We start from the raw sequence: 14246 nt of genomic DNA on the forward strand, positions 1-14246 counted from the left end.
ACTTTCCACATTAATTTGGTCTTTTCGGCCTCTGTTTAACGCTATTAGTGCAGTGGGAGCTTTATTTAGACAATATGAGCGGATGCTAGTTCCTCCTTGATGAAAGGACTGACACTGGTGACAAAATCAGCGGTGCGCCCCGTGGTACCCGCACATCCAGCAGCACTCCCCGTTGATAACTGAAAATCAAGAAGGGAGAGAACACCCAATGGATCTACGGTCTTTAAAAATAGATTTTAATTGAAAAAGAGAAAAGAAAAACTTATAGAAAAGGAGAGTTTTCACTGAGGGGGAAAATGGGACTTTTGGGGTATCCATCCATCCACTGGTCTCCAGTCAGCTCCACATTAAAGTGGAGCGGAACTCTCGGACGCGCTGCCCGACCTTTGCTGCGCCTCGGTGCGCCCCGTCAAACATTAAGCCTACAATGGTAGTGGCTCTGCTTTAACCATGGGCGCGCACATCCTGGAGTCCAACTCCAGCGCCAACCTGACACCTGCGGTGTCCGAGGCTGGGACCGTGCTCCCGGGTTACCTGGTGGTCATTTTATCGGCGCTTATGGTGGCTCTGGTGATTGTGGTGGTGGCTGGGAACGCACTGGTCATCATGGCTTTCATCGTGGATAAAACCCTTAGGAATCAGAGCAACTACTTCTTTCTGAACCTCGCCATCTCCGATTTTCTCGTGGGTGAGTTGGTGCTCTCAGAAGCGTATCTTTATTTCTAATGTGTTACTTGTTTAATTTAAAATTTTGTTTAGTTTAAAATTCTATCATATAAGCAGCTGTATTGTGGAGTTTTCCCATCTAAATATGTTCTTTATCATTATTCCTCTGCATTATTAAGAGCCTAATTATAACATTTCTTTATTATAGTAGCTGAGCACACACGCCCTTTCTATATGTCTCTACTTTAACTGAGGTTAATTAAAACAAATCTAATGAAAAAAACAGTTTCTTCTCTTTATGAGCCATCATAATGATTTTGTAATTGCGTTTACTTGTTAAAGGGCTGGCATCCAGACTGTGGAGAGGTGTGAATGTTAGTGATTTGGAGGTGTTGAATCATCACGCAGTATATCTTTGTGTGTGTTCCAGGTGCCTTCTGCATCCCAGTGTACATCCCTTACAACCTGACCGGGAGATGGATGCTGGGGAAGGGGCTCTGCAAGGTCTGGCTGGTCATGGACTACCTGCTATGCTCTGCCTCTGTTTTCAACATTGTCCTCATTAGTTATGATCGCTTCCTGTCAGTCACTAGGGCAGTAAGTACAACCTGTGAAGATGCTCATTACCACACATACACACATGAGAGTCACATAGGAGCTCAGTCAGTTCAAAGATGTCACACCCCAAGACAGATTTTGGTACAAGGATATATCACTGACTTCCACAGTGTCTCTCAAGGTTTTTATTATATCCTATGAGTTATTTCTTTGAATGTCTGGATATCAGGGTACATAGCTCTGTAATAATCGTATTAATCAGATCAATATTCAATCAAGGAAACCATTTGTCATCAATCAGCTAATATTAGTGGAGTTTTAACAACAGAAAAATTATTGTAGACGCCTATAGTGAAGACAGACATGTAGGAATGGGCTGGTTGCAGGTATCAAATGCCCCTTTTCCACTGGCTTGTTTTAGCCTGTTTCGCTCTACTACGTACGGTAACTGTTGTGTTTCCACTGACCTGCTGAAGGCTGAAGCCCCGCCTCCAGCCATCAGCTGTGCTGCCATTGGTTACGGTGTTACTTTGTCACATTAAAGTAATCTGCCTGAAATGATAGAAAGTAAATAGAAAACAAAAACATAAATAAACTAAATATAATAACTTTTGTATTAATGTATATGCAAGAATGTCTTATTTATATTTGTTAAGTTTAAAATGATCCACTGGGATAATTATCTGGACCACAGCCCAGCCAGAACTTATAAAGTTAGGGTGTATTCACACTTGCCACTTTTGGTCCGCTTTAAACGGACCAGGGTTCGTTTCCCCCCTTGGTCTGGACCTTTTGCGCAGGTGTGAATACACTCAAGCGAACCCTGGTCCGGACCAAACAACCGGACCGAGACCCACTTTTTGAGGTGGTCTTGGTCCGCTTCCAAACGGACTCTGGTGCAGTTCGCTTATGGTCTAAATACAAACCGGCCCCGATCCGAACCAACTACAAAAAGCGTACGTCTCTTCGGACATAAAAAGCTGTGTGTAGCTTGGCAACGATACTGGCTTGTTGTGGGACAAGGCATGTAGAGAACGTCGGTGTTCAGCAGGCATTCTCCGACGGGGTTCCAACATTATAAATGCAACGTCTCAAAATCTGTGCTGCTCTTCACCCTCACAATAATTTTGCAGCTGTAATAAGGGCACAATTATGCAGAACAGAGGCGCTGCACGTAGCACGTCTACAGATGTTTTCCTAAATTTCTGGGTCTGTGCTCTGTCCCGCCCCCGTCATTTCTGTCCAATGGGAAGAATGATCGTCACCCGCGTGGCTTTGTTTACAAGTAATAGTTCACTTGCAAAAAGTACAATGTGAAAACAAACCGCACCAAATGAAAAAAATAAAGTCCGCTTTTGGTCCAGACCAAACAAGCGGACCGAAGGACTTTCCTGGTGTGAATACACACTAAGGCTCAGGGGTTCTGATGCCAGGGGTTGTGGCAGGAGAAGCAGAGAGGAGATGGTGTCTGGATGGTGAAGCTCCAAAGTTTGCCTGAAGAAGTTACAATTTTGGGCTTCATGAGGAAGTTTTTGTCTTATCCATGGCAATAACAAGGACAAGGACTTAAAAGCGAAAAACTGGACTTTTGACCATTGAACTTATTTTTAGGTTGGATATTGCATATTCGTGCTCCGCAAATTCAGCAGGCTTGTCCTCTGGTTTAGTCCGATGCAGGCAGTCTGATTACGGGGCAGCTGCTCTCTATCTGCTCCCTCCTGCAGACGCTGGTTCGCTTAAGGACCGTCAATAAATGTCCGAACCAAACACATTGTTTCATGGTGGTATTGGGGGAAATGTTTGTGCCTCTGAAGAGCTGATTTTATGTGTTATTCAGAAAGCTGATGTGTCCTTTTTCTTTTCTGTCAGCCTTCAGGTATAGTTTATGACCTGTTAATGGTAAAATTACATGTATGACCCACTCCGGCCACTGTGGTCCTTAATATTATTGTAGTTGCTCTTGAGCTTTGTTAACTTTTCCCTGCCCTGTCTCAACGAAAACCTTCTAATTTCTCCTCCTCTCCTGGCCATTCAGGGAACATTAGTCTGTTCACGTTACATGTACTCCCTACTCAGCCCTGGTCGTACCTGCTCAGGAGCAGGGACCAAAAAAGTAGGTACCGGTACAGAAAAAAACAGAAAGAGGAGTAGAGTCGAGTAGGGCCAAATTGAGCCGGTGGAAAAGGGGCAAATGTGAACCAATGTTTGAAGAAGTTATGGTTTTTAAACCACTTAACGTTTCTGTCATACTGGTTTCTAGATTTAAAGTCTTTTTCATTAAAATACATGATATTTTCTTTGGCTGATATGAGCATTAGGTAGTGGTGCATTTACCCCAGCTGTTGCTGTGGACTGCTGGTCAGATGGTTTAACGTAGGCTGCTGCACTTTTCCCATGTTCACAAGAAAAAAAAAATAATAATAAATTTGGAACATTAAATAGCTCTGTTTGGCCCCTCCTACCATCTATTGCTGCGCATTGACGATCAGCTTGACAAGGCTTCTACATTTTCCTACAGTTACAAGAGTCAACAAGATTGACTGAAAATATTTCTAGTTGTGGAAAACAGTCATTTTATAGAAACTGCCCTCATATAAATAATAGTTGTTTTCGGTTTTTTTAAAGCAATTTGATCAGGTTGCACATCATCTTTTTTTAAATGTTGTGTGAATACAGAAATCATGTTTTTTTGCTTAAACTTATCATAGCAGAATACATTTATACCAGCCCATGCCCACAGCTATGTCCAGTTGATCCTATAGTAGGTAACTCTTGGTGGCTTCATTCATTGTAAATCTAGTTTAGTTGGTCCAAAGACTAATGTGGACCATCTTCAAACAACTCCAATATCAAAACCATCATAGTGGTTTATATGAACATTATTTAAAATAACATTTAAGCCCTTGTCATCTTTGATGTGGCCAAATATTTATAGAGAGGTTGATGATAGTTTACAGTTGAAATGGGGGTGGGAGGCGATGTGCCACTATTAATCTTCCTGTTTAAAGCTCTTACTGAGAACGGAAGGTAAAGCATTTCTGGTCCTGTCTAATAGAAAAGTAAAGCAGAGTCAAAAGCTATATATATAAAAATATTATAGCCGTTTTAATGAGCAAATCTGTATAGAATCTTACCCTGTTGTACTTTTTATTGAGACCATAAATACGTTTTCCATTCTCAGTATGTGATTCACACAGGAAGATTATTGACGGTGCACATCAGGTGTTTCTACATGCCATGCAAACAATTTGTTGCATTTTACTCCATCTAAATCACAGGTTTTCTTTATTTTCATGGTAAATTGGAAAAACTATTTTTGAACCTACATTTTCAAAAACAAATGAATACACTGCTCAAAAAAAATAAAGGGAACACTTAAACAACACAATATAACTCCAAGTAAATCAAACTTCTGTGAAATCAAACTGTCCACTTAGGAAGCAACACTGATTGACAATCAGTTTCACATGATGTTGTTCAAATGGAAAAGACAACAGGGGGAAATCTTTGGTGATTAGCAAGACACACTCAATAAAGGAGTGGTTCTGCAGGTGGGGACCACAGACCACTTCTCAGTACCTATGCTTTCTGGCTGATGTTTTGGTCACTTTTGAATGTTGGTGGTGCTTTCACACTCGTGGCAGCATGAGACGGACTCTACAACCCACACAAGTGGCTCAGGTAGTGCAGCTCATCCAGGATGGCACATCAATGTGAGCTGTGGCAAGAAGGTTTGCTGTGTCTGTCAGCATAGTGTCCAGAGCCTGGAGGCGCTACCAGGAGACAGGCCAGTACACCAGGAGACGTGGAGGAGGCCGTAGGAGGGCAACAACCCAGCAGCAGGACCGCTACCTCTGCCTTTGTGCAAGGAGGAACAGGAGGAGCACTGCACAATGACCTCCAGCAGGCCACAAATGTGCATGTGTCTGCACTAACGGTTAGAAACTGACTCCATGAGGATGGTATGAGGCCCCGACGTCCACAAATGGGGGTTGTGCTCACAGCCCAACACCGTGCAGGACGCTTGACATTTTCCAGAGAACAACAAGATTGGCAAATTCGCCACTGGCACCCTGTGCTCTTCACAGATTAAAGCAGGTTCACACTGAGCACATGTGACAGACGTGACAGAGTCTGGAGACACCGTGGAGAGCGATCTGCTGCCTGCAACATCCTTCAGCATAACCGGTTTGGCAGTGGGTCAGTAATGGTGTGGGGTGGCATTTCTTTGGAGGGCCACAAGGCCCTCCATGTGCTCACCAGAGGTAGCCTGACTGCCATTAGGTACCGAGATGAGATTTGGTAGGAGAGGAAGCAGGGAGGGCTTGTGGAAGTCAGTTTCAGGGAAGGTGAAACAAGGTTTTATTTGGAACAAAGACAAATTAAAGTCCATGTTGGCTTGTTTCCTTGCTCATTATCCTTGACTGTTTCTTTTAAAAACTTGCCTCTTGTAAGGTTAATTGCCGCAGAATAATACATTGCTATCAATGCGCCTGTTAAATGTGTGGTTAGAGTGAAGAAATCTTTTTGGTATTTTTAAAATCTGGGCTACTATAATATGTAGATTTTTACTCTCTTATAATCTGTTTTTTTCAGTTTAAGTAAACTATTCCCTGCTGTGCATGCAGAGTAAAAATTAAATTTAGCTGCAAAGCATCTTGCTTTAGCTATTTTGATCTTTAGTTGACTGACAGTTCTCAATAGCCGGGGATAAAATCATATTTCTTTCATGCTAATAAATCTGCGGGGAGCATTACCTCTTTCAATTAATATGCAGAAGTGTCTTTGCTTTTAGACCCAAGATTGAGGCCAGCTCTAATTGGGGGGCAATCACAAAGAGGCGTCATGTCATTATCACATTTTTCTTTTTCTCAACTTAGTCTTTAGCCACATCAGCAGCAGCAGCAGCAATATACCCAGCTGTTGCAATGTGCAGAGGCAGTTTTATTAAAAAAAATAAAGAACAGGAGAACAAAAAGGCACAAAGAATAGTGAATAAAGGAACCCTTCCAAATGATAGTGTAGACTGGGAGGAGGTGAAGTTAAATGCATCGAGTGCAGAGAGAATGAACGTGGGGAAACCAGATGTCTCTTTCACAGCCATTTTGCAGAAGTGAATGTGGCTCGCAGCCCAACATTCCCATGCTGTCTTTGGTTTCAGTGACACACTGTGGAGTGAGTGCGTCATGAGTGGGTTTTATTTACAGCATCTCTCTGCTGCTCTGACAGAACACAATAAGGGCTTCATCTGGAGAAGAAACCAGTGGGGTTTTCAGGCTGTTTGTGCTAAGGCAGCTGTGCCTGTTTGTTTGTCACAAACAGATGTATTATGGGGCAGTTTATGTTAAGAGAGCATCACCTTAAGTCACACTCGTGCCTCTCCTTTACTTGCAGGTTAAATACAGAGCTCAGAGGAATATCACCCGCCAGGCGGTGCTGAAGATGGTGGCGGTCTGGGTGCTGGCTTTCCTCCTTTACGGCCCTGCGATCATCTTCTGGGAGGCAATTGTGGGCCAGAGCATAGTCCCGGACCACGAGTGCTATGCAGAGTTTTATTTCACCTGGTATTTCCTGCTCAGCGCTTCGACCTTTGAGTTCTTCACCCCGTTTGTGTCAGTGGCCTTTTTCAACCTCAGCATCTACCTTAACATCCATCAGAGAAACAAGAGAGGAAACATTGGTGCAGAGGTTGAGGGCAAGCCACAGAGGAAACCTAAGAAGCTCAGAGACAGCGCAGGCGGCTGGTCTGTGTTTTTCGTGAAGACTCGGAAGGTGACTTCCAGCGAGCCAGCTGCTATCCCGCCGGTCATAGAGGACGACGACATTCTGTCCCCCTCCTGTAGCGGGTGCCCTGACACCAGTCAGATTTTTGTCCAGAGGGAGAAGTTCTCTCCGCAGAGAAGAAACTCCAGGCTGTTTCAGCACACAGCTTCCTGCATGGTTCCCGGCCGGAGAACTCCCGGATCGCGCCTTTCCCGAGATAAAAAGATTGCCAAATCGTTGGCTATTATTGTCTGTATTTTTGGGATATGCTGGGCTCCGTACACTCTGCTTATGATTATCCGCGCTGCCTGTGGCGGCGAATGTGTGGCAAACTACTGGTACGAGATCACATTCTGGCTTCTGTGGCTGAACTCGGCCATCAACCCGTTCCTGTATCCTTTGTGCCACAGCAGCTTCCGAAGAGCTTTTTCAAAGATACTGTGTCCTAAGAGACAGTCAGTGCAGCCTCAAATTGAGGTGCAGTCCTGCTAGATGAGCTCAGCCATATTTTATGAATGCAGTAAGAATTGATGGTCATACGCTGTAAAAATCCATACAATGTTCTTCCATTTAAAAAAGGTGTCAAACCTTAAAGAAATGTTTGTATATGAAGGGATAGTTTGGATATTTAAAAAGGAGGCTCTGTGAAGTCATTATCATGGAGTAGACAGATGTCATATAGCAGTGAGTTTGTAGAAAACTGAAGAAATGCTAAGAGTGATGGGAGGCTAACAGGAAGTCTGACTGATTTCCCATTTAAGCTGTTGCTACCATTTTAAAACAACTCAAACCAAAAATGTTACATCCCTAGGATACAGCACTAGAATAGCGGATATTATATGTGTATTTTCACAAGACGCTAATGGGTGCTGATTAGTTAGCTGAACATCAGTGTTACTAAGCTAAAAAAACAGGCAAAAATTGATGGCTGTATCAATCCACCTCATCAACTGTGTATTATCTGTTTGCTTTTATCTTTGTGGCACTAGTGGCCTTTATTTTGTAAGTTGTTCGACAGGAAATGGGGTGGAAAGAGAGAGGAGAAGACGACATGCAGCCGGGTTTGGAACCCACGACGGCTGTGTCCAGGACTGGAGCCTCCGTACATGGGTCATGCGCTTTTCCCCTGTGCCATTGCCACGTCCTGTCTGTTTGCTTTTATGTCTGCTAAGGGTGGAGTAATGCTTTGTTTGGATTATCTGACTTTGTTAAAGTTAGCACATTCCTGGGATTTGCAGTATCTCACTTTTGTATGGAAAATATCGCAGCACATCTGGTGGATTGATATGTTGAATTTATACAGCCTCAACCTAAAGTAGGTTTGCAGAGTAACAACGACGTTGCCTGGATAGGAAACCGCCTCAAATTTACGGTTAGTTTAATATTAGCTAATATAGTGTTGTATCCCACGGATAGAACTAGTTTTAGTTTGGGTTCTTTTAAAATCATGGCTAAAATCATCCAAAACCAAGGGGTCTGAGTTATTATCTCCAACTGTTTCCTTTCCTATAGTAGAAATGTATCGTAGCAACTTTGTTGAAAACTACAAGACTGTTCAGAGCGATAGAAGATTATCAGTTTGCCAGGAAAGACCCCCGATTCTAGCTCATGTGAAACAACTCAAAATCAATAGTTTTTATCCATGGGATGTAATGTTATATTATAGATAATATACTTCTTTCGTATGAGATCACTGATTGCTGTTTTCACAGCTTGTATGCTACTGCACTATAGTAATGTTGGGAGGAACTCCAAGAGTCAATCTGGGTTGCCAAGAGTATAGTGAGTGTAGTGCTCTTGGCGAATAAGCTAAGAAAGCAGTGACAAATATAGCAATGCCTTTTTGTAAAATTGCAGGAGGTCACCCACCCATTGTCTAAAGCCACTTATACATGAAAGGTAGCAGGTACATGGTCCCTATGTCTAGTGGTCATCGGGCGAGAGGCCGGGTACACCCTGAACAGATCGACGGTCTATCAGAGAGCAACACAGAGACACACAGTCATCCACACACACACTACCTATAAGCTGTATCCACCAAACCTAAGGGCAATTTTAGAGAGACCAATTAACCTAACAGTCATGCTTTTAGACTGTGAGAAGAAGCTGGAGTACCCAGAAAGAAACCATGGAAAGGGAGAACATGCGAACTCCATGCAGACCCCAAGGATTTGAACCTAGGGCCTTCTTGCTGCAAAGTAACAACTGTCCTGCCATGCAGCTCAATTTAAGAGTCAGAACCTAAATAAAAGACAGGGGGCCTCTCCTGACATATTCACATGGCTGCTTTATTGTGATTTTGATCTGTTTTGTATGGGTTTAATTTTTGACTTTCCTTCAGAACTGGTTGGTAACACAGCACAGCTTGTGTCTGTATCTGGCCTGTCTATCATTTAGCCTTTCACCAATCTGAGGATTTCTTAACTTTTCTATAAACTCACTGCAATACATTTTTGTTCAATAAGGAAATAAACTGTTGCTGGTAATAACTTAACTTCAAGACACCCAAGCTATCTCTTTATGTGAGAATTGTCAGGATATATTTGACAGCAATACAACAATGCAAAATAGTCATGTTTGTTCATAATTACAGAGTAGTGGAGTGGATTCCCACTGAATCTGTATCAGTAGGTATAATTTCTCTTGATGAAAGTGCCCTCGGATTTTTCTTTTAAAAGATGTAAGCGATGGTTTCAAAATGTATGTAAACCTTCACTGTAACTAGATCAAGATGGATTACTGTGGTTTAGGCTTTGAGGTCTTAATGTGCTAAAGGTGTGAGGTGATAATTTATGTAGACATTCAGTGATTACCATAATTCTGTCCAGGTTATTGTATTAGGCCTCCTGTACAGCACATAAAAATGATAAATTAGTGTCTGTCTGATGACAAGCACAAAGAAAGACCTAGATGACGCCTTCGCACAACATTCAGGTTTGGTCGTTAAGAGGGAAAACCTCTTAAATTACATTTACATCAAGCTAATAAGAAATAAGGATTTAATGTTTCTTTAATGATTTCAAGCTCTTTCTGCACATGAAGTTCTTTTGCTTTACCTTTTCAAATCCATAGCTCTTAATCTGAGAAGAAAACCCCTTGCATATGCCTTCAAAAAGCCAATTCAAGCTTTTCATCATGTAGCAATAGAATTATTAATGATAGGTCCTTAAACATCAAAGCACAAGAAGAACTGACTACTGGCTGTCTTTTTATCACTCCCCTTCTGTTGCCTTTACAGAGTTTATATTTAAATGATGCTGTTGTTGATGTTGATAATGTCATGAAATGCAAAACAAGATTAAAACCCTGGTTCACTCAGATCTGTTCGAGACAAGACTTTGCCTCTTCATACCACAAATAGAGAGACCTAAATGTCAAATGCAGCTTGGTGACTCGTCTCTGGGGAGTGCGGGATGTTTTACACTGATAGAACGTGCATTCACGCATGTTAGTCTCTGTACCTAATAGACTATGACTTGAGGTTTGGTCTGTTTCGATGAATAATAAGGAATCGTTTGTAATCTGTGTAAAGGTTCAGCTACTAACATTTATTTTACTTAAGTAATTCTCCCACACTCAGGTTCTGATCCAATTGTTTGTTTAATCATTTGTATAATACATGTCATTTTAACCTTTAACAGACAATCATCATGGGTGTAAATATCTTAATTTCGTGTTTAGTGATTCATTAAAACCATTCTATTTTTCAGGTTGGAGTGATTTGATTTCTAATGGGGCTTTTTTTCCTTAGTCAAGCCACTTTCTGCAGTGTACCAGTACCACTGTCAGCAAAACAGTCCCACAGCATGATGCTGCCAGCATTGTGCATGACAGTTAGTACAATGTTCTTAAGTTTAAAAGCCTCACATTTCGGCAAACATTCATCCCTTCCTTGGATGGCCTTTTCAGTGTCCAGACATCAAACATATTATAAACGTGTGGATTTGGCCCAACAGCTGGCTTTGTTCCAGAAAACCAACTATTTCAAATTACTGTACAAATTCTGACAAGTTTCATCTTGAATTTCACTAGAACCTTAAGCAAATATGTTTCATTGAATATTTCTTTGCTGTAACAGTTCCTCTTGGGAATAATTCTTATACCATTGAAAATGTATTTATTTCACTTAAACTGGGCAAATTTTGTTTTAAGGAAAATGCATTTATAGGCTGAGGAGAAGAGTGTCTGCCAATGCCAACACTGCCAACAGCTTATTCAGCTCTTGACTCTAGTTTGGACCACAGAGTTTGCTCCTTTAGAATGAAGATATGGGACAATATTGCTCTACAATAAGATTTCCTCAAATAATAACAAGCTTTGTTTTTCTAGTGAGGGAGATGCCGCCCCACACCATGATACTGCCACCAAAAGCTGTTCGGTGTTGGTGGGGAGGATTTGGACAGTTTTTATTGGCAAATGTCCCATAATCAACTCTGCTGCTCACCATACAAATTCATTTCCTTATAAATATGACACAATTTAATTGGATATAATTAGGCTTTCCAACAGTATAAGATTTATTCCCAAAAAGGATTGTTACATTAAAGAAATGATCGACCAAACAGAAATTCCCTCACCTTCAAAGCTAAAGTTAAATAGTTAAACCTGTATGAATATTTTCTTCTCCTTTTATATTCATTATGATATACAGGGGTTGGACAATGAAACTGAAACACCTGTCATTTTAGTGTGGGAGGTTTCATGGCTAAATTGGACCAGCCTGGTAGCCAGACTTCATTGATTGCACATTGCACCAGTAAGAGCAGAGTGTGAAGGTTCAATTAGCAGGGTAAGAGCACAGTTTTGCTCAAAATATTGAAATGCACACAACATTATGGGTGACATACCAGAGTTCAAAAGAGGGCAAATTGTTGGTGCACGTCTTGCTGGCACATCTGTGACCAAGACAGCAAGTCTTTGTGATGTATCAAGAGCCACGGTATCCAGGGTAATGTCAGCATACCACCAAGAAGGACGAACCACATCCAACAGGATTAACTGTGGACGCAAGAGGAAGCTGTCTGAAAGGGATGTTCGGGTGCTAACCCGGATTATATCCAAAAAACATAAAACCACGGCTGCCCAAATCATGGCAGAATTAAATGTGCACCTCAACTCTCCTGTTTCCACCAGAACTGTCCGTCGGGAGCTCCACAGGGTCAATATACACGGCCGGGCTGCTATAGCCAAACCTTTGGTCACTCATGCCAATGCCAAACGTCGGTTTCAATGGTGCAAGGAGCGCAAATCTTGGGCTGTGGACAATGTGAAACATGTATTGTTCTCTGATGAGTCCACCTTTACTGTTTTCCCCACATCCGGGAGAATTACGGTGTGGAGAAGCCCCAAAGAAGCGTACCACCCAGACTGTTGCATGCCCAGAGTGAAACATGGGGGTGGATCAGTGATGGTTTGGGCTGCCATATCATGGCATTCCCTTGGCCCAATACTTGTGCTAGATGGGCGCGTCACTGCCAAGGACTACCGAACCATTCTTGAGGACCATGTGCATCCAATGGTTCAAACATTGTATCCTGAAGGCGGTGCCGTGTATCACGATGACAATGCACCAATACACAGCAAGACTGGTGAAAGATTGGTTTGATGAACATGAAAGTGAAGTTGAACATCTCCCATGGCCTGCACAGTCACCAGATCTAAATATTATTGAACCACTTTGGAGTGTTTTGGAGGAGCGAGTCAGGAAACGTTTTCCTCCACCAGAATCACGTAGTGACCTGGCCACTATCCTGCAAGAAGAATGGCTTAAAATCCCTCTGACCACTGTGCAGGACTTGTATATGTCATTCCCAAGACGAATTGATGCTGTATTGGCTGCAAAAGGAGGCCCTACACCATACTAATAAATTATTGTGGTCTAAAACCAGGTGTTTCAGTTTCATTGTCCAACCCCTGTATGTCTCATCAGGAATAAAATTTCTTTCATGTATCACCTCTATTCCTCTTTTTAAAAATCATTGAAGTCATTTAGTGAATAATAATTTCATTCTGGAAAACAAAGGATGAAAATGCAAAATTAATGTGAAACATTCATTTCCATGAAGAATGTATGGAAAATTCTGACCCTGTATATGCCGAGCATCATAGAAAACCTGGCTAGCATCACATTTTACACGCCACTAAAATATTTGAGATAAATTTTATTTGGGACTTATTAGCATCTGCCCAGCCTGCTGATTGAATGCCCTTCTCTACTCTGGATTTTAATTACGAATACAGCAACATGCAACGATGGGGGTAAATTCTTCATATTTATAACAACTCAGTCAAGTAAAAATGTTAAAAAAGACAGTTTACAACTAAGATCTGAAGCAATATTTTCCATGATTATGTTTATTCATGATACACTGGATCTGCAGAGCAGTAGCTTCATTTACAATTTGCTTTGTTGTGATTATGAATCTGAGAATATTATTAAATATTAATTTTAATATTTTATCAAATAATATTTCGGTCTCTTAATGGTTGTCTTGTGAATACAAGGCGATGGTATTAGGACAAAATAGAAAGGTGTGAGCCACGTTCTGATATTATTGAACAGCAAAACTCTGCACAAACATGGAATGAATTCACACAATTTCTTAAAATACAAGAATTTAATAACAAAAATAAGTCAACTCAAAGTTAAACATATTTCAATCAACGAAGTCTTTACTATGCTAAAACAATCCAACTAAACTACCAAGCAGAATTAAAGAATAATGAAGACTAATGGGCTATGTACAATATAAACAAGTTGATTAAAGATGATTGAAAACCATGACCAAAAAGAGTAATGCAACATTACCATGAAATATTTATGTTTGAGAACCAAGGATTATCTTGAAGAATCTGGAAATGAAGTTAAGTTAGTCTTGGAACCAACTTAGACAACCACTCACAATGCAAGATCAGATAAAATATTATTTTAATAAAATAATGTTTTAAATAATGATCTGCTGAATAAAACCAAACTTCTGGACTAATTCTCAACGGTGTCTAATTATCTGCCTTTATTTATTAAAATAATATTTAAAGAAATATTATTAAGGGAATGGTAAAATATTTAAGGAAGTATTTTTGGAAAAGAGCCAAATCTTTCTGGAGAAATGGGGTTTAATGGTGTTTACTTAGTTATCAGATTTAGTAAAATGATGTTTAGGGACTATTATTTACTAGCTTGAAAACTAACAACCTTTCTGTTAAATGTTCCCTAGCAGGCAAGCACGTGTTCTTAGCTTGTTAGCAGTGAAAGCTAA

At 41.1% G+C, this 14246-nt stretch overlaps 1 protein-coding gene across 1 annotated transcript; it reads left to right on the forward strand.

Moving 5' to 3' along the window:
• On the forward strand, positions 1–10696 carry LOC124873513 (histamine H3 receptor). Its single transcript, XM_047374211.1, has 3 exons — positions 1–688; positions 1097–1263; positions 6619–10696. The coding sequence occupies exons 1-3, from the start codon at positions 451–453 to the stop codon at positions 7477–7479; spliced, it is 1266 nt and encodes a 421-aa protein (XP_047230167.1). The 5' UTR covers positions 1–450; the 3' UTR covers positions 7480–10696.
• Positions 10697–14246: the final 3550 nt, after the last annotated feature.

Source organism: Girardinichthys multiradiatus, chromosome 9 (assembly GCF_021462225.1).
Source record: "Girardinichthys multiradiatus isolate DD_20200921_A chromosome 9, DD_fGirMul_XY1, whole genome shotgun sequence".
NCBI lineage: Eukaryota > Metazoa > Chordata > Actinopteri > Cyprinodontiformes > Goodeidae > Girardinichthys > Girardinichthys multiradiatus.